The 19,051-nt window shown below is 38.0% G+C and overlaps 1 protein-coding gene across 5 annotated transcripts in view; it reads left to right on the top strand.

Annotated features, from left to right (window-relative positions):
- LOC145984239 (exocyst complex component 3-like) overlaps nt 1-19,051 on the top strand; it is a 55,882-nt gene that overhangs the window by 31,626 nt on the left and 5,205 nt on the right. For all 5 annotated transcript variants that reach the window (XM_083117823.1, XM_083117821.1, XM_083117819.1 and 2 more), the window contains 4 exons: nt 5,371-5,553; nt 14,071-14,246; nt 16,109-16,226; nt 17,494-17,646. In XM_083117823.1, the coding sequence (XP_082973949.1) occupies nt 5,371-5,553; nt 14,071-14,246; nt 16,109-16,226; nt 17,494-17,646 (630 nt within the window). The remainder of the gene's footprint in view (nt 1-5,370; nt 5,554-14,070; nt 14,247-16,108; nt 16,227-17,493; nt 17,647-19,051) is intronic.

Genomic DNA, 19,051 nt, shown 5'->3' with positions numbered 1-19,051 from the left:
GAAAACCTCATTAATACAAAGTTCAAGGGACCAAAAAATGTCAACTTCGTATTAAACGACTTCGAGTTATCCAGGCTTTTCAAGATGGTGCCTGTTTTCACATGTAAATAAAGTAGTGTATAAATTACCCCCACAAAGGATGTTTATACTTGGTGGTAGCTCAGAAAATAAGCTTTATATGTACTATATAATAATATTGTACTTTTTAAAGAAAGTGTAAAAAATGTTACACAAAATGAGAACACGGAGCTTAACGTGGACACAAAGATTCCAAGAAGACGGTTAACACCATTTATCCTGCCTAGTTATACAACTGGTTATGCACGGGATGCATGTTGTGGCAAAAAAGTCTTTTAAAAAACTGTATTTTCTTTTAATTGTGCAAAGTCGTTGCTCTTCCACAAAATTCTTAGAATTTTAGTTCTTAAGAAACCCTATGGAAAGGAAAGCAATCTCGTTTATTGCAAGAAGTGAAACTCTGAAGAATCTTGACAGTAGTCACACTGGCGCGAGCAAGAGACGGGAGATAATCGGACAGAATGAATATTGGATTTTATGTGTGTGCACTAGAACATTGTCCGTTAGAGGATTAACTGGTAAGAGAAGATTCTCTTGGGACAGAACACAACCTTTCCCTGGCACAAAACAAAACAAATGTGTATCCTAGGACACATTAAACAGTGCCGCACTCGATAATCACTCTGGTTTGGATCCCACTTTAAACTGTGTATTTACTCCCTCTTAGCTCATCAGCATAAAATGAACTAAACAAGCTTTACGAAACTTGCGTATTTTCAGATTAATCGACAATTTATTGTAGGTTTCAGGAGTATTCTGGAGGTCAAACACTCGCTCCGCCAAAACTTTTCCTCTCCTATTCCTACATTGGGCTTTTCTTTTTTCCAGCGGGAGAGCTTTCTAGACGCTAGACTAAACACTAGCGCCTAGAGGCCAGCATAGTGTGCCTTTTACCTACCCACTGCCCGCTTGCACGCGATAACAGGTTTACCTGCTCGCCTGCCCACGGCAACGAGTCGACTTGCGTCTCTACCCGGGTTCTTGGTCTTCAAGGCGCTCTGCGCTTACAAGGTACCTGGGCATTCATCAAGACCCGGGCGCCTGCAAAACCTGCTGGAAGGAAACAGCCCTCCGGCAACGTGTCGCTCCAGGTGTTTCATCACCACGTGGACGGCTGCAGCCAGTGTTGCCTACTTACGTAGCTACTAAATCCTACGAAGTCCTAGGAGGAGCTTCTTCTCCAAGGAGAATTTATATACTTAGCGATTTCAGTTCAGCGTAAGCAGTTTTTATCTTATTGCCAGGAAATGCACGCAATATTACAGTTTTATTTATCTAAATGAATGATCGAGCAAACAAAAATCTCCTCACTGAAAACTAATTGTTTTTCATTGCATGGTGCCTTAACCAGGCACGCAGTGGCGCAACCAGAGGGGGCAGGGTGCATTGCTCACAACCTTGGACGGAAATTGTCTAGCGGAGGGGTCAGGGTGGGGGTCAAACATTAAAGTACAAGTCTCATCAAGTTCAATGCCGTAGCAAAGGGGTAGCGGGAGTCGGCCCTGAGCGCCGAACGATCTAAGTGAGAAACGTTTTAAAACAGAGAATGCTATGGCGGCCCGTGATATTATTTGCTATTAATGTTGGTTTGTTACGAGTTGGATGAATTAATTATGTAATACGTCGCTCCATGTGAAAAGAAAATATTGTACATGGAAATTTTACATGCCATATGTATGTACATTCGGAATGCATTTATCATGCACTTTCTTTCTTTCAAAAATAGTGTGTGTGCTTGTTTTCCATTATTAGCTAACGTGAAATTGACGTTTTGAAAAAAAATATTTCTAATCCTCTGTTTCAACACAAATGCGTGAGAACCGATTTCTACCCCCTTTTTGCGTGATTTATGAGGATAATAATGCCTTTCATGCTACTTTATTACTATTATTGTGATTGTTGTTGTTGTTACGTTTATCCAAGTACTTGCCCCCCCCCCCCCCAAACGAGGGTAACGGCAATGCCCCTGGCTGGCTACGGCGCTGGTGTTCGCAGTAGAACAGTGTGTTGTTTGACTCGCGACTTCAGCGTCGAACGTGACATGTTTCAGTCCTGCCCTATATCACTATATATACGTATATTGGTTATTTACGACATATACTTATGGATCCTGTGCCACGGAAAACCTATTTCAATGTGTGTGTGTGTGGGGGGGGGGGTAGCAACATTCGTAAATCTCATTTCATTGGTGATGTGGCTTACGAAGCTTCAAGTTCCCTTTTTTAAGTAGTGCAAATCTATTGCAGTTGGCAACACTGCAGAACGGTGTGGGCCCGGTACAGTTTCTACTCGAAGCAACTACGTCATGCAGAGGGAGGGGTCTTCAGTTGATGGAAAGAACGAACTGAGACCTACTAGGTATCGTAAGACTGCGGGTACCCGGCGGGTCTACAATGCCTGCCAGGAACGATCTGGGCAGGTGGCCAGACAAGCTGCTCAAGCGAGGGTGTTGCGCAGGTTGCATGGCATTTCAGGAGCGATGTCTCGCGAACGGGCCTGCTCCAGGTCTTGTGCAGGCCTCTGCTAGCGCCAGCTGCAGTGTAAACATAATGAGATCGGCTGGAAGTTAGAGCAGCTGGTGGCAGAAGGGAAATCATCGGAATTTTAAAGATAACGCAGTTGTCGACGACCAAACTTTTATCAGCAGTGTGAAAAAAAAAATGATCCTTGCTTTACTTTTACCATGCAACAGACAATAATAGGGGCAATATTGCCTATCCAGACAGCTGCATTCAAACAAGAAAGAGGGACCTGAATTGTGCAATTATCACATTACCATGCACACCAGTGGCGGATAATGAGCTGTTGTAGGAGAAGGAAGGGGGTCACTTTTCTTTTACGTATCATGCGGTTTTTGTTCGTTTTGAAAAAGGTATTCAGAACTGTTTGCTTTTTTTAGACGCCAAAGGAAAGGAGCCCGTGTGGGCACACGAGCAAGAAAATTTGTCAAATTTTATGACCAGCACAGTTGGGAAACGTATGAAGCAGGAAACTGAAGTTGCAACATACGTAAGTTCGACGTCAACTTTTGCAGGAAACCTATATGACAATGCATTAAGCGGGTTGACGATCTTTAGTTGGCCTATGTGGCTTTGATTATCTGTAACAGTTTCCCTTCTTTTTTTTATGAAGTTCTACAGGGCACAAAGAACATGCTTTTAATGAAAGTGGTTACTGGAAGTTGTCAGCTACCAGGCCAAAAGTTGCTCACGGGAAATTGCTGTATCTCGAGCTCAGAGCTAGACAGATGGGTGAGACTTCCAGGCGCTACGCATTTTGTATTTTGAAACATTCGTGCGATCTTATCTCGCATTTCTCATCTAGCACTGGTGAATATTTCCAAGGTGGCGCATTCAGTGGGGAAAGAGCTTGACCTGCCATGCAAATTGACAAAGAATGTCAATGTCCAGTGGGCATTTCGTGCTGCTTCCCTCGAGTTGTCAGCAGCTCTTAGGACAAGGAAACATGTCAAGGTCAAGTTATAATAATGTCCAAGTTCTCTCCACATTCGATCTTCTCTTGTCGACTTACGCAGGTGTCTACTTCGAATTAAGCGAAACCAGTTTTGCGGAAGGGTCTTGTAAACAACTTCGTATTAAAAATTATCCGTATTTAGATTTATCCGTACTGAAATACATTATAAATCCTATCTTATCGGCTGGGGAATGGGAAGAATTTCGGATTAAAGGGTACTTCGTATTAACCAATATCGTATTAACGAGGTTTTCCTGTATTTACCATTTCTGCATTATCAGCTAACATTTGAAGAAAGGGTGCACTCTTGCGCAATAATACTCTTGCTTTGGTTTTTGAGGGCATGGCTGCCAAATAGTTTCTCTCATTGCTGTGGCGTATGAGGGATATTTTCATTGTCATTAGCACTATTAGTGTCACTTCGATAATAGTAACAGCCCACTATACTAAATCACTGACATGAAAGAACTGCATCTGTTTGTGTTGAAATGAAGCTACAATGTAACAACGGCTCGGGTTGAGGGTGAAAAGAGGAGCCGGTTGACCTTGAAGCTCGCAATTTTGTGTCCTGCAGTATAACATATTGATTTATTAATCACCCAATCATAAGCTTGACTATTATAAATTTGATGTATTAATTTCATTTTGTTTTGTGCAACCTACTTTGCTTAAGCCACACTGGCAACTGAGGTTTAAACATGGCCGTATACATAGAGAAATAATGGTAGGGTTCAACTTTCAGCAGCCAAGGTTAGTAAAATTTTAATAGTTATACCGTTAATAATTGTAATAACTATTGTTGGATGTTAATGATCATATTTATAAAAGGCTCATTATGCAGTTTGCATTTAATCAATAAAATATTTCCTTTTAAACAATCTCATTGTATGGATCAGTGTTGTGCACCTAATATATTAACAACACATATTTCTATTTTCAACTTTTCAAAAAAACTGCCAAAATATGTATGAATTTTCACTTTTTGAGACTGTACATTTAATTGTTGCCAGTTACAGTATATATTTTTTCCATAACAAATTCTGAAATATGCTTAGGTTATGAAGAATATAACATTATTGTAATTGAAGAACATGTGACATCCATCATAAATTAATAATATTTTTTTTTATCAAAATTCTTCCAAGTATGAAAATGAAATTTTTAATTGTTGATTTGATTATGTAATTAATGCAAAATTTTTACTTAACCAATGGGAGGGGTTTCGACCAGATAAGCCCTCCTCTTATATACGGCCATGGTTTCAAGCCTTATTAGGCTAAAATTTATCTTGATTGTTCAGTTTTAGTGTCTTTTTTAAAAGCAATTTAGACATGCAATGCTAGAATTGAAAGATTAAAGTGATTGTATGGTATTGATTTTGAAACCACATTTACATAGAATTTATATATGGTGGCCTCCCCGATGGCGCAATGGTTGCGTCGTCGCCTTGTAATCAAGGGGTCCCGGGTTCGATACCCGGTGGAGGTACAAGTGGTTTGGATCCCACTTTAAACTGTAGGTCCAGTCCCGATTAGCCTTACTGTGCATAAAGTGGACTTAAAACACCAAATCAACCAACATAGAATTTATACATTGGGTGATATGTTCAGAACATTCCCCATATCTCACGTCCCCTTCTTGTAGGAAGGCTGAGTAATTAATTCAAATATCTCACTTTATCCATGGGAATAATCAAATAGTGAATGAATTTCATTATATTCATCTGTTGTGCTAAATTTTTTTTTACTTTAATTCATATTTGCAAAATTATACTGAGTTTCCTTTGTGAAAATTTTTAAGTAATGTATCTTTTAACAGCTGCAAGAAGTAATTCAGAGTGGCTTGGAAGGAAATGAAATTGTATCAATTTTGTCATGGATTATGAACACATATTCAGGACCAGAATTAATGCGACATCCTGAGTTAAATATAGACACGAGCAGTATTGGACCATTGTTGGATAATATTATAGTGGAACAACTTCAACAGCAGTACTTAAAGGTATACTTTTTTTCTATTTTAAGGGTACAAAGTTGAAATACTTGACACTAGATAAGTTTTAAATGAAAATGTTTTTGTTCACACACACACACTCTCTTACTCTGTGAAATTAGGAATTTGTAAGGGAATTTACTGATGTCTCAATTTTGACTGCACTGATGTTAAAAACTGAGACAATCACATGTACTTTTCTCCCATCCCTGAAGAAAGAATGAGGCCAATCTGATAATTTGTAGGGCAAAACCACATACTTATTGTGACTTTGCCTCTTTTTTGAATATGTTGACAACTTGCAACTTTTTTCGTCAGTAATTTGTTTAATTTTATAATTCTTGGTTTTCTGTAACTAGTAAAATGGAACAATGATTAATATGTAAGCATTGCTGAAATAAGTTAGACATATGAAATGTGGACTGTTCTAAATTGTCTTCCAATTTGAAAACTATTATTGGAGAATTATAATGTGATACAAGAAGCAATAGTGTAAATATTATATTTAAATTGCTGCTTTCCTAGTTTCATATTTAAATGGCAACTTTGTTTTAAATGAAGTTACGGTATTTACTCATGTATAATGCACACTTTTTTCCAAAATTTTTACCCCCAAAATCTGTAGTACGTATTATGCACGGAATAATTCAGACAGCCGACATGAAATCGTACAGGGTAATTCCATGATTTTGGGACACTTGCATTGAATTTTCATGTTTACGGAACCTTATCATGTTATATATCATTGTAAAGCTTGATTCCTGCAGTTTCTGAATATGGAAACAGTATTCCATACAGATAACGACATTAATGTGAAATGCAGTTGAAATAAGGTAATCAAAAATGAAGAAACGTTCTGATTTTTATGGTACTTTGGATGAAGGAAAACATAAGGAAAAAGATAATAAAAATTAAAATGTATTACTAGCCAAATAATACAACACACGTGGAGTGTGTAAATTCCTTAATGGAAGAAATCTTGTGCTGCTAACTGCTATTTGGAAGGTCCTGAATGTGTCTCGCATAAATGTTAAATTAGTCACGGAAAGAAAAAGTATATATTTTGAAAAAGAAGGAATGAGCAATTGAATAGGTATGACGTCATTCACTCTTGATCAGCATGGCAAAAGCTTTACAACCTACAACTAAGAAAGCCATTTCTTGAAACTGGATTGTACTTCGCATTATATACGAGATATAATTTTTTGTCACTTTTACCCATCCAAAACTAGAGTGCGCATTATATAGGCATGCACACTATACATGCGTAAATATGGTATACCTTTAGATTTGAGTTTTGTTGACTTGATTACAACATAAAACTTTTTCACATGATTGTATTGTTACATAAATACACTCATGTCCATAGATCCACTAGAAAACATTGGGTCATCGTGAAAATGGATGCATGAAAAAGTGCCCTGGCAACACTGAAACACGTGGCATACATATCAGACAGGTTGGCACCATACCTTCTCTATACGATACCAATTAGTGTTCCTGGAACAGTTTGTGTGGGAAGAGATGTTGAGTAAAGTGTTTCTGACTGCATGTTGTGTGCATTTTGACCACAGTATTCAAGTCGTAGGGAAGCAGGATGTCACGGCGAACACATTTGGATGACATTATGCATGACCAGATCATTGGCAGATTAGAGGCCAGCCAAAGTCAGCAAGGGGTGGGTCTGAAGTTGAATGTCACCAGTAACGTCATTTCTCATCTGTGGAGACTCTTCCAGGTGTACTGAAACATTCAATTTCAGTAAGGGCTCAGCTGACCACATGCTACAACCCAGTGGCAGGAGGATCATTATCTTGCTTTGAATGCCTGAAGATGCCCAACCAGCACAGCACATGCACTGGCTAGAGACCTCATAGCAGCTTGCGAGACGCACATCTCCTGTCAGACTATGTATCGTCTGCTTCGAGAGGTTGCTCTGTATGCATTCCTCTCACACAAAGACATCGCTTGGCTCATTGAACATGGTGTATTGCCCACCGTGAGGGGACAGAGGAACAGTGGGGTAGTGTGCTGTTCACAGATGGGTCTCAATTTAGCCTGGAGAGTTCAATTCAATTCAATTCAAATTTTCTTTATTAAAGGGCGAGGTTCAGCCTGTGGCTGTTCTCCCACCTAACCCCGTTTGACATTTACCTAGTGTACATAAACAAAATCATAAAAAAGAGAAGAAAATACAATAAAAAATGGTTACAAGGAAAGAACAAAGATGAGATTTAAAAAAAAAATCAAGACAACACGTAAAAAAAAGAGAGAGAAAAAACACATTCACGCACACACACACACATTAAAACACACATACTAAACATTTCTGAGCAGGACATTCACGCACGGATGTTGAGATTGATGTACATGATTATGGTAGTTTTGTGAGATACGATAGAACAACGCATACCTAAATATTACAATATAGTTGTAGATTTGTCAAGGATTGGATTGGATTGGCGAGGCTCGTATGTAATCTAAACTGTATTGTGTAGTGTTACTCGTGGGAGCTTGAACAGAGATATTGTTCATCTAACAGAAAATTCTTTAGGTTATTCTTAAATTTGTTAGGACTGGGGAGGGAGGTAATGGAGGGCGGAAGTTCATTCCATGTTTTTGCCGCTGAAAGTGTAAAAGACGATTTGAAAATTTCCAGTGAGTGTTTGAAGAGTTCAAGTTTCGCTATTCCTCTTGTTTTGTAGTTGTGTATTTCCCTTCTGGTTTTTAGTTTCTCGAATAAATTTTCGGGAATTTTTTTGTGCAAAAGATTCTGTATAAAGCAACAGAAATGAAGTCTGCGACGTCTGTTCATGTTTAGCATTTTGTTCTCGTTCAGGGTTGGAAGAATATGATCGAATTTTTTAATGTTATATACGAAGCGTAAACACGAATTTTGAACTTTTTGAATTTTGACTTTATTTCGAACAGACAAGTTTGCACCGTATACTATATCACAGTAGTCTAGAAGAGGGAGAATCAGTGTTTGCACAAGTTTCATTTTAATATTTGTATTTAAGTATTCATTAAATTTATAGAGGGATCTTAGTGCTGCGTAGGCTTTCTTAGTTTGCTCTTGAACATGAAGATCCCAGTTCAAGTGTTCGTCTAACATAACTCCTAAATTCTTTATACTTTTTGAATGTGGAATTTCGGATGTCTCTATTTTAACGCGTGGATTATTCGGGTTTATCATTGCGAGGCTATTCTTGGAACCCATGACGGTGAAAACAGACTTTTGAGGATTTATTTTCAGACCATTTGCATTACACCAGGTATTGAGGGCTGCCAAATCTTTGTTAAGTAATGCTATTGCATAATCTGGTGATTTTGGTGGAAATGGGATTTGAATTTGGGTGTCATCTGCATAAAAGTGTACGGTACTATGCTGTATGTTGGTTTCTAAATCTGCTGTGAAGATTGTATATAGGAGAGGAGCTAGAATTGATCCTTGCGGAACGCCAGTTTCTAGCGGAAGCGTGTTCGAGAGAGAGGGCGTGGCAGTTTTTAGGAACACGTTCTGTTGCCTGTTTGTCAAGTACGATCTGAACCATTTGAGTGCGGGGTGTGAAAAATTATAATATTTCAACTTGCTTAAGAGTAGGTCGTGATGAACCTTGTCAAAAGCCTTTGTCAGATCCAGTGAAACCAGAGCAACTGTCATACCCTTGTCCATTGAGCGAAATATATCATCCGTGACTTTTAGCAACGCCGTCGCCGTGCTGTGAGCAGGGCGGAAGCCCGATTGGCATTTCGGAAGGAGATTGAGGCTGTTCACATGATTTCTGACTTGATTGTAAACAATTTTTTCGGTGATCTTGGAAAGGGTGGGTAGTAGACTTATAGGACGAAGATCGTTTAAGGACGATGTTACTTTTTTCTTAGGTAGAGGGATCACGCGCGCTGTTTTCCAGCTGATTGGATATTGTCCAGTCCGAAAGGAGAAATTTATTATATGTGTCAGGTGACTTAAGATAAACGGAAGTGATAGTTTGAGCATTTTTATTGTTATTCCATCATTGCCAGAGGCATTGGATCGTATATTATTTACTGCTTTAATTGTGTCATATTCACTGATTTCTTTAAGATGAAATTGTTGTGCACTTTCATTAAATATTTTGGAGTTAAAAAAATTACTGGTTTTATTTAAGGCTGATTTCGAGCAGTCGGCCTCACGACAAATGTTTGAAAAATGTTCGTTTATTTTATCTACGTCTCGTATATCAGAGGGTATTTCATTATTAGTAGTTTTACTATACACTCCCCACGCCTTGAGTTTACTCCACAGGTCTTTGTTGTTTTCATTAGATCGTAGGTGATAGTTAAAGAATGCTTTTTTCTCTTGTCGTTGCACCGTAGTTGTAAAGTTTCTTAGTTCCTTGTAATGTTCCCAGTTGTTGTTTGTCTTTTCGCGTTTATATTTTAATAAAGCTCTGTCGCGGAGTTTCATGAGTAATTTCGTGTTTTCGGATATCCACGGAACACTTTTATGCTTAACCGGTTTAGTGTGGAGAGGTGCATGTTTGTCAAAAAGGTGGATAATATTGGTAGATGTATACTGTACCTTATCTTCGATGTTGTCGTAGCTGTTAATTTGTGCCCAATCAATTTTTGCAGCATCATCATCAAATTTCTCCTTATTGAAATTTGAGAAATTACGGTATGTGACATAATGTTTTTCTCTTTTCGGTTTTTCAATGGCAAGGGTGACACTTACCATGCAGTGATCTGAGTTTCCGATAGGTACGGTTACATTTGATGAACGTACAATGGCAGGGTCATCTGTTATTACGACATCCAGGAGTGATTCGCTATTTTCCGTTATTCTAGTTGGTTTATTGATAATTTGCGTAAGGCCGACAGAATTAAGAATTGATCGAAAGTATTTTGTCTCTGGTTTGTGTGGCGAAAGAAAGTCTACGTTTGTATCTCCTAAAATAATCAATTTGTCAACACGCGGGAAAACTTCAGAGATTGCGGTTTCTAAACGTGATAATTTTGTGTAGGATATATTGGGTGCTTTGTATATCCCGATTATTCCCAGGGTTGTGTTTCGAATCTTTATCGCTACGTTTATAATTTCAACTTCATCGTTATTTTCATAATTGGTGGATGTTGAAAGGACCTTGACATTTAAGTCTTCGCCATGATATAAGATAATACCACCTCCACCCTTCGTAGTCCTGTCTTTTTTGATGGCCGTGTAACCAGGGATAGCGAAAGAGGCCGTGGGCGCTTCTTCAGAGGACCAGCTCTCGGTGATTAGGAGGAAGTCGGGAGGGCACTCGCGTGTGATTGTTATTAGTTCCTCTAATTTTGTCCGCGACAGAGACCTGACGTTAGCCTGTGCGAGGGTGAGGAGGGGTGGTTGGTCTTTCCCTGAAAGGCGATGACCAGGGGGGAGGGAACCGTTTCTTGCGGTTTCGTCACGTGATGTCGTTGACATGGAAGGCATTTTTGCAGAGAGGAACGGACAGGGGTACCATTTGTTGAGATTGGGACCAGGATGGGTAACTGTTTTTATCAAGGCAGTCGGGTGTTTTTCTTTTTAAAAACGACATAAAAACATTGAATACTATTTGGTGTTTTAAAAATAGATCACGCTGGAGGGATGAAAAGAAGAGAGTGTACGAGTACTTACATGCTGTCTCCTTGTAAAAACTAGCCTCGCCAAACCTCACACAGTTAGAAGTTAACATCTTCACATTTTTAAGCACTTTCTTACATGTAACTTCACTAAACACAAACACAAACACACACACACATACACAAAACACACAAAAGTACACAATAATAAAATACCAAATGAGATAATATGATTTTTTCCAGTAACTGGGGAGTGATAAATTGTGAGTTAATTTCTGGATGGAGTTCATGAGGTACACACACACGCACAAGTGTTCACACGTTCGTTTCTTGTTTTTCAGTTTCACGCATCATCATTCCCGCCTACATTTGAGAGCGTTTAGGTCCCTTTCGGTTTCAATGAATTTCTTTCCTTCCTCGGTCACCACGACGACTTTCCCATCAATTGTGTAGCAATTGAAGTTCCCGTGTCTTGCCTTGGCTTCCTCGAGCAGTTTCTGGCGTTTCGGTGTAAGCGATTCTGTGATCAGATATTGGCTTCCCTTGAGATTCCTCTTGGATCGCCACACAGCGTCCCGGTGCTTGTAGGACACGAACTTGATGATTAGAGGCCTGTGCCCCTGCCTGACGACGTCCGTCGCCGTTCTCTTCGTTCGAGGAGCTCCAAGACGGTGGCAGCGACTCACGAAATCTTCCGGGACGTTGACGTCAAGTTTGCTGGAAAATATTTTGAGGGCGACCTCGGTTGGATTTTCCTGCGGGGTTTCCGGGACTCCGTGGAGTAACAGGCAATTTCTCCGGCTGTATTGATGGAGTTTATCCAGGGCGTCTTCTTGGTCAGTGATTTGACGTTTGACACTTTCCATATCTTCACGAAAGACTGCTAGCTCCCCTTTCATGATTTGTATATCTTGAAGTACATCCTGGAGAGCAGATGGGTTATTGATAGAGACTGCCTCTGTGTTGGGTTGCCTGGTGGATCCTAGGGCCGCTTCTACCTTTTCTTCGATTTTCTGGAGCTTGGCTTCGAGGGTGCCGAAATGCTGGTTCAGCTGCTTGTTGGACATTGCTGACTGGTGGGTTGGTAGCACTGTCGGAGGGTCTACTTAGAGCGTGTCTGTTACGTATTGTTTGATTCAGATTTGACCCTGTCGTTGATGTTGGTGTCCTGATAGTCTTGCAGGCAATGTATCTAATGTATGCGAGTGTAGGAGAATCCTTTATCCGCGTGGTAGTGCTTTGTGTTAGCGTAAACGGGCGATGTAGCAGGAGTCGGTTTCAGACGTGTCTGGTGCTATCCGGCATAGAGTCGCTAAGGTGCACCTCTAGGACACTGTACAACCCTCTCAATACTGTGGAAAGGGACCAATATGGTGGTGCCAGTGTTCTCATCTGGGAGGCATCATGTTAGGAACATGTATGCTGCTGGATGTGTTTCCACAGGATACTGTGACAGCTGTGGTCTACTGTCAATTTCGAGTGTGATGGTATACCTTGTAGCCATTATTATTGTTGCACGCGTTTCATTGTTGCCAGGGAACGTTTTTGTGCATCCATTATCACAGTGACCCAATGTTTTCTAGTGGATGTTGCAAATCCCTTAACTTATGGACATGAGAGTATGAATACAGGGTTAGCATAAGTGATGTTCCCAATTTGAAACACATGTTACTTGCATTTAATGGCATCCAGGTGCACAAAATTGTTACAACTGAAAAGAAAAGCTTGAAGTTTTTGTTGGTAAACCTTGTAGCTACATACTATGCACTGTTCACTGCCAGAAAACATTATAAAGAAATGTTCCAGTCAAAGATAGGAGAGCTGAGTAACTTGGAACACTTACATCGTGCAGTTGAATTTCTGCCCAGACGTATTACAAATTGCAGCATATCATAATCAAGTGTGATTGTTGCTCTATGCCCTCACATATCAAACATGCATGAAGCTGCTTCACTGTTCCCTCATCTATTTGCTCTCAGTTTGTTGACTTTTCTTATAGATGCACCCCTTTGCTTAATTTGGGAGTACCACTTGTAAATTGCATACCCACTGGATTGATATTCATCAAACTAGGTATGAAAATGTCATTACACACAAATAACAGATTTTTGAGCAGTAGAAAATCTCTTCTGTCTTCGATGGAAACCATTTTCCCTAATATTACCAAACTACATTCTACTAAATATGAGTTATGCTAACTCTGAATAATGTAAATCTAATTCCACAAGTTACTCACAATCTTGCTGCAAAGTTTCTTGTTTCTAACTCTGATTTGTGTACGGGTACAGTGAAACCTTGATTTTACGTTTTTTAGGGGACCAAGCTGAGAAAACTTAAAATATGGGAAAATATAAAATCAAGGTAAATTTCGTAACATTTTACTATGTTGGGACCATCAAAATTGAATGTATAATGCGGGAAAATGTAAAATCCGGGAACGTAAAATCGGGGTTCCACGGTATTTCATTGTTTCATCTTTCGTTTATCACCATTCATTTTTCTCAGAACCTCCCTTGATGGCATAGAGGTTACATCATCACCTTGTAATCAAGGGGTCCTGGGCTTGATACCCAGTGGAGTTGCATAGTGGTTCTGATCCTACTTTGAACTGTAGGTCCAATCCTGATTACCCACTTAAAACAAGTGCTCAAACAAACTCAAACCATTCATTTTTTTCATCACTGATGTACAAAAGCACACGAGAGATGTTAACTATTAAAATACATACAAGTAACTGGTAGGAACTTTTCCTTGCTCACATAAATAACTAAAAAAAATTAGCATCACACATTACATGTTTGCCAGAGCAAGAGTGCCATTCAGAAATTCTGTGGTCATATTTGATAAGTTGTATTATCTAATGTATTACATCATTTTAAGGTAGTAAAGTATATACTATTGTTAAATAACGTATAATATTGTGGTGATATTTTTCTGCAGAATATAGAGCAGAATTACATGGAATGGATGCAGAAGACATTGGAGACTGAAAAGCTTGACTGGCGTAATGGCGTACCCCCTGAAGGTGATGATCAAGAAGGATATTTCCACACAGCTGCTCCTGTCATAATATTTCAGATGATAGATCAGAACCTACAAGTTACAAGGACTATAAAGTAAGCTTTGAAAATTGTACTCCTAGATATTAATACTGTACCGAGTACCCAGCTGACTCTTCTAAATTACAAAAAGCAGTAAGAAATGAGCAGAAAAGTCAACTTAATCAGGATTGAAATGTGTGTGACTAATGTATTTAATATATCACAAAAATGTTATAAATATTTGAATTCATAAACATAATTGAACTCATGTTTTTGAAGTGTCATAAGGGTGACACTGCGTGGTCATGACATTGTGATAATCTACTGATAATATGTATATTTAGTAGGGATGGGACCGATTAATCGGTACTCTATCGGTATCGGCCGATATAGGCATATCGGTGTATCGGTTTATTGGTAAAATTACCGATTATTTTACCGATCCGATATATCGATAAATATCTTATAATTTAGTCCAAAATTCTGCCATTTTGTTGTAATTTTTATGGATAATCTCCATGCCCTACTTTCTGAAAAAGTAAATGTCTAAATATTCAACTTCTTTTGCATTGCATTCAGCTCGAAACACACATTTATTATGGAGATCAATGAAAATTTCAGTATCTTCAAGGACCATTTCTAATTTTATATTGGATCGGTAGAATATCGGTTATCGGTATCAGTAAATTTTATATCGGTACTCTATCGGTATCAGCCAAAATTTCATATCGGCACATCCCTAATATTTAGATTCACAGTACTATCACTGTGGGATGGCTCTTATGGTATAAAAATAGGGATTGGACAATTTAATCAGTACCCCATGGATATCAACCGATATAGGTGTATCACTTCATCAGGAAACTTGTGATACATGTATGTGTGCTGGGGCTCCCCAATGGCATAGTGGTAACGCCTTGTAATCAAGGCATGTCTGGTTTGGTACCTGCTGGAGCACATCAAAATGAAATTCAAAACTCAGATATGTATATGTGTGTGTTTGTCATTTTGATACATTTTGTCATGAAATTAATTTGCATTAATTCATGTGCCATGGTTTTATAAAGTAAATGTAAGTTTGTAAGTTCTTCTTTTGTGGAGCTTCCTTGATGGTGTGGTAACATCATTGACTTGTAATCAAACAGTCTGTGCGTTTGGTAGCAGACAGATTCACATTTCACAATGGTTCATATCACACTTTAAACTGTAGGCCCAGCCCCGATAGCCTATATGTGCATAAAGTGGACTTGAAACCACCTGGTTGCAGACATTAATTTTTATATTTATTAGAATATTAGTATCTCTACATTCTCTTTTCATAATTATTTTCATAATTGGGAAAAGAGAGACGCGGTAGTAGATAAAAATAGTAAATAAATAAACTAGTACTCACTTTGTCCACGAAACTGTTTTTTTTTCTTTTTTTTTTCTACTAATTTTGGTGGCTTCCTATGGAAGCCTTCCAAGCAACAGTACAACAAGTTCCAACGAGGATGGTGGCAGTGGCCACTGAAATTAATAGAACAAATAAGAAAGAACAGTTTCATGGATAAAGTGAGTACTAGTTTCTCTGTATTTATCTACATTCTTTGTTTGTAATTTATTGGTATTGGCAAAAAATTCATGTCAAGCTATCCATGTATAAACATTGAAGCAAAACTTTCAGATACATAACAAAAAATAATCCAAACTGAATGTGCACCGACATGTTGGCTGGTATCTGTGTCTATCTTAGATTTCAATGCCCAGGGTGGGATTGGAATGAATGGAATGGTACAGTTACATGTGGTGAGTTTTTCTTGGTACTTCAACATGAGAGTTCTTTTTTCTCTACATCCTCCTTAAGATAAAATTCCCAACATTTCCCCCAAAGTAATCATTTATATTTACATATGTAGACTCTTTTATAAGAATTTAATGTGGATTTCTTATTTCAGTCAAGATTTAACATACATGGCCTTGCTATTGAGCATGGATGCAGTAACACAGTATGGCAAAATGTATAAAGAGGCAATCATTGAATTTAAGATCAGACATTTTGAGGATCGCAGTCGGGTACGTGTGTAAATTCATTTGTCACTAGGGCGTGAGTTGAACAGAAATTATTTGAATTCTGGGAATTTGCAATATTTAGCATAAAGTTTGCATGATGTACCTTTTCACATATTGAAAAAATGAAACACACACATGAAACAAGAAAAATGAAACTAAACTTTCGTAAGCCCTGTAAGATGCCTTTATCTTTGTTGGTTCTTATTTGTTCACACTCTCAATGGTGGATAATATTATATAAATATACCGTATTTACACGTGTATAGTGCGCATGTGTGTATAATGCGCACTCTGGTTTTGGATGGGTAAAAGTGACAAAAAATTATATCTCATATATAATGCGCAGTACAATCCAGTTTCAAGAAATGGCTTTCTTAGTTGTAGGTCGTAAATCTGTTGCTATGCTGATCAAGAGTGAATGACGTCATAACCATTCAATTGCTCATTCCTTCTTTTTCAAAATATATACTTTTTCTTTTCGTGACTAATTTAACATTTATACGAGGCACATTTAGGACCTTCCAAATAGCAGTTAGAAGCACAAGATTTCTTCCATTAAGGAATTTACTCACTCCATGTATGTCATATTATTTGGCCAGTAATACATTTAATTTTTATTATCTTTTTCCTTATGTTTTCTTTCATCCAAAGTACCATAAAAATCAGAACGTTTCTTCATTTTTTGATGAACTTATTTCAACCGCATTTTACATTAGTGTCGTTATCTTGTATTGAATACTGTTTCCATATTCATAAACTGCAGGATTGAAGCTTTACAACGATATATAACATGATAGGGTTCCGTAAACATGAAAAATCAATGCAAGTGTCCCAAAATCATGGAATGACCCTGTACGGTTTCATGTTGGCTGTCTGAATTATTCCGTGCATAATACGCACCACAGTTTTTGGGGGCAAAAATTTTGGAAAAAAGTGCACATTATACATGAGTAAATATGGTATATTAGTGTTGAGAGAGATGTTTTGAGATTATTGTTTGCTACTTGAGAATGGTTATGGTTTTTGTGCATTATTTACTGTACATTTGAAAAGCACGCATGAAAACCACCTGTCCTGAGAGGCTTACATGCATGAAGAGTCTGCTGAAGGTTAAATGTGTTGGCTTACCTCCATAAATTAATATCATTAATATGTTAGCATTAGTCTGGTATGAGTTGCTTAAATGTATGTGAATCCTTCCAAATATATTTATACATGTAGGATTATTTCAAGAATTATATATTTATATATGTGTTTGATTACATTTTAGGTGCCATACTTCACACATTACATGATAACTATTGTCAATAACTGCTTACATTTCATAGAGCTAGCACAGCAAATGAAGCAACATTATTGGAGACCAGGGTTACATGATAATGAAGCAGGGCAGAAATTTGAAGCACTTTTGAACACATTCCAGGTATGTTTTGTCTGTGCGTATATATAACATCTTTACCATGTGTAAATCAGTTGCATTTAATTAATACTGTTATTCAGTACAAATATATATCTTAAAAATCAGTTTTAGCCCTCTATATGAGATACATGCTACTAAAATTTTCTCGAAACAATTGGGTGTGTGGTTCTAAGCTGCCCAGTAGCTGCTTCCCTCTTTGTCTGAATGCAGATGACCACAGTCTCTGCCTGGTGTCCCTTTGTGTCTGGGCTTAGTAGGATGTTTGTATCTGTGAGATACAGAGTGACCAAATTTGTTTGGGTTAATGGTAGCACAGCTTGCTTGTAGAATTTACCATTTAGATCCAGATAAATTCTGAATAGATTCGCTCCTTCTCTGTAGCAATGATGGTGAATGCATTGAATACAAAATTATCAGGTAGAGAAGGTAATTCGGAGACTGAACCGGAATGTGATGACAATTGCGATGAATGGCAGAGTAACGCGTATAAATAAATATGTTGTAAGGTGACAATAAATAGCATGCATAGTACTAAAGCAATGTTTTTAAGGTGCTTAAGAATAATTATGTGTAGTACTAAAATAGGTGAAAATTAAAAAGTAATCAGATACAGCGTGATCGATCTTGTTACTTTTCCAGGTGTGACCGATGGAGGGTTAAATAGAGCTGAGCCAATACCTAACTGATACTGGTATCTGAAAGAATTGGTTCAAATTTAATCACTGATACCAGCCAATACTTTTCCCGAGTTTGAGAATCAATCACAGTCTGCAAACATGCCACACAACATTTTTGCAGAGTCTAAAATTCCTGGAAATTATGCATAATATTTGCAGCAGTGTTGTTTGGGAAAAATGGTTTTGTGATTTAACAGCTGTGTCATGTGAAGTTATGAATAGGGCTGAGCCAACACCACTTTGAACCGATATCAATGCAGACACTCACTGATTCTCACCAATACCGATACTTGAAAATTGTAACAATCAAAAGTTGCTCAAAATATTGATTAATGTTGGTGTGTAAGTATTCCACTCTAATTATATGCATCAATTAACCAAGATTTTAACTTTAAAATATTCAAGAATCACAGAAGAATATTAAATTCCATGTTATGTTATCACAAAATTCAGTTTTTTTTTTACATAAAACTGGTGCAAAATAAAAAAAAAACAACTGAATTTGCATAATTTCCAGGATAATGAGACTGCACAAAAGTGCCGTGTGGCATTTTGCAGACCCCGTGAAAGACCAAAATGCTGGAAATATCAGTAAATAAATTCAAAGCAATACTTTCCGATACTGATACTTCGACATTGGTATTGGTTCAGCCCTAGTTATCAATATTTTAAAGTGGTATATTCTCAGCCTTAGTTTTAATTAATGACATTTCAGCTTTTGTTATGCAGCT

This window comes from Lepisma saccharinum, chromosome 2, assembly GCF_977018435.1.
Source record: "Lepisma saccharinum chromosome 2, izLepSacc3.1, whole genome shotgun sequence".
Classification (NCBI taxonomy): Eukaryota; Metazoa; Arthropoda; class Insecta; order Zygentoma; family Lepismatidae; genus Lepisma; species Lepisma saccharinum.
This window is presented reverse-complemented; position numbering and strand designations above follow the sequence as displayed.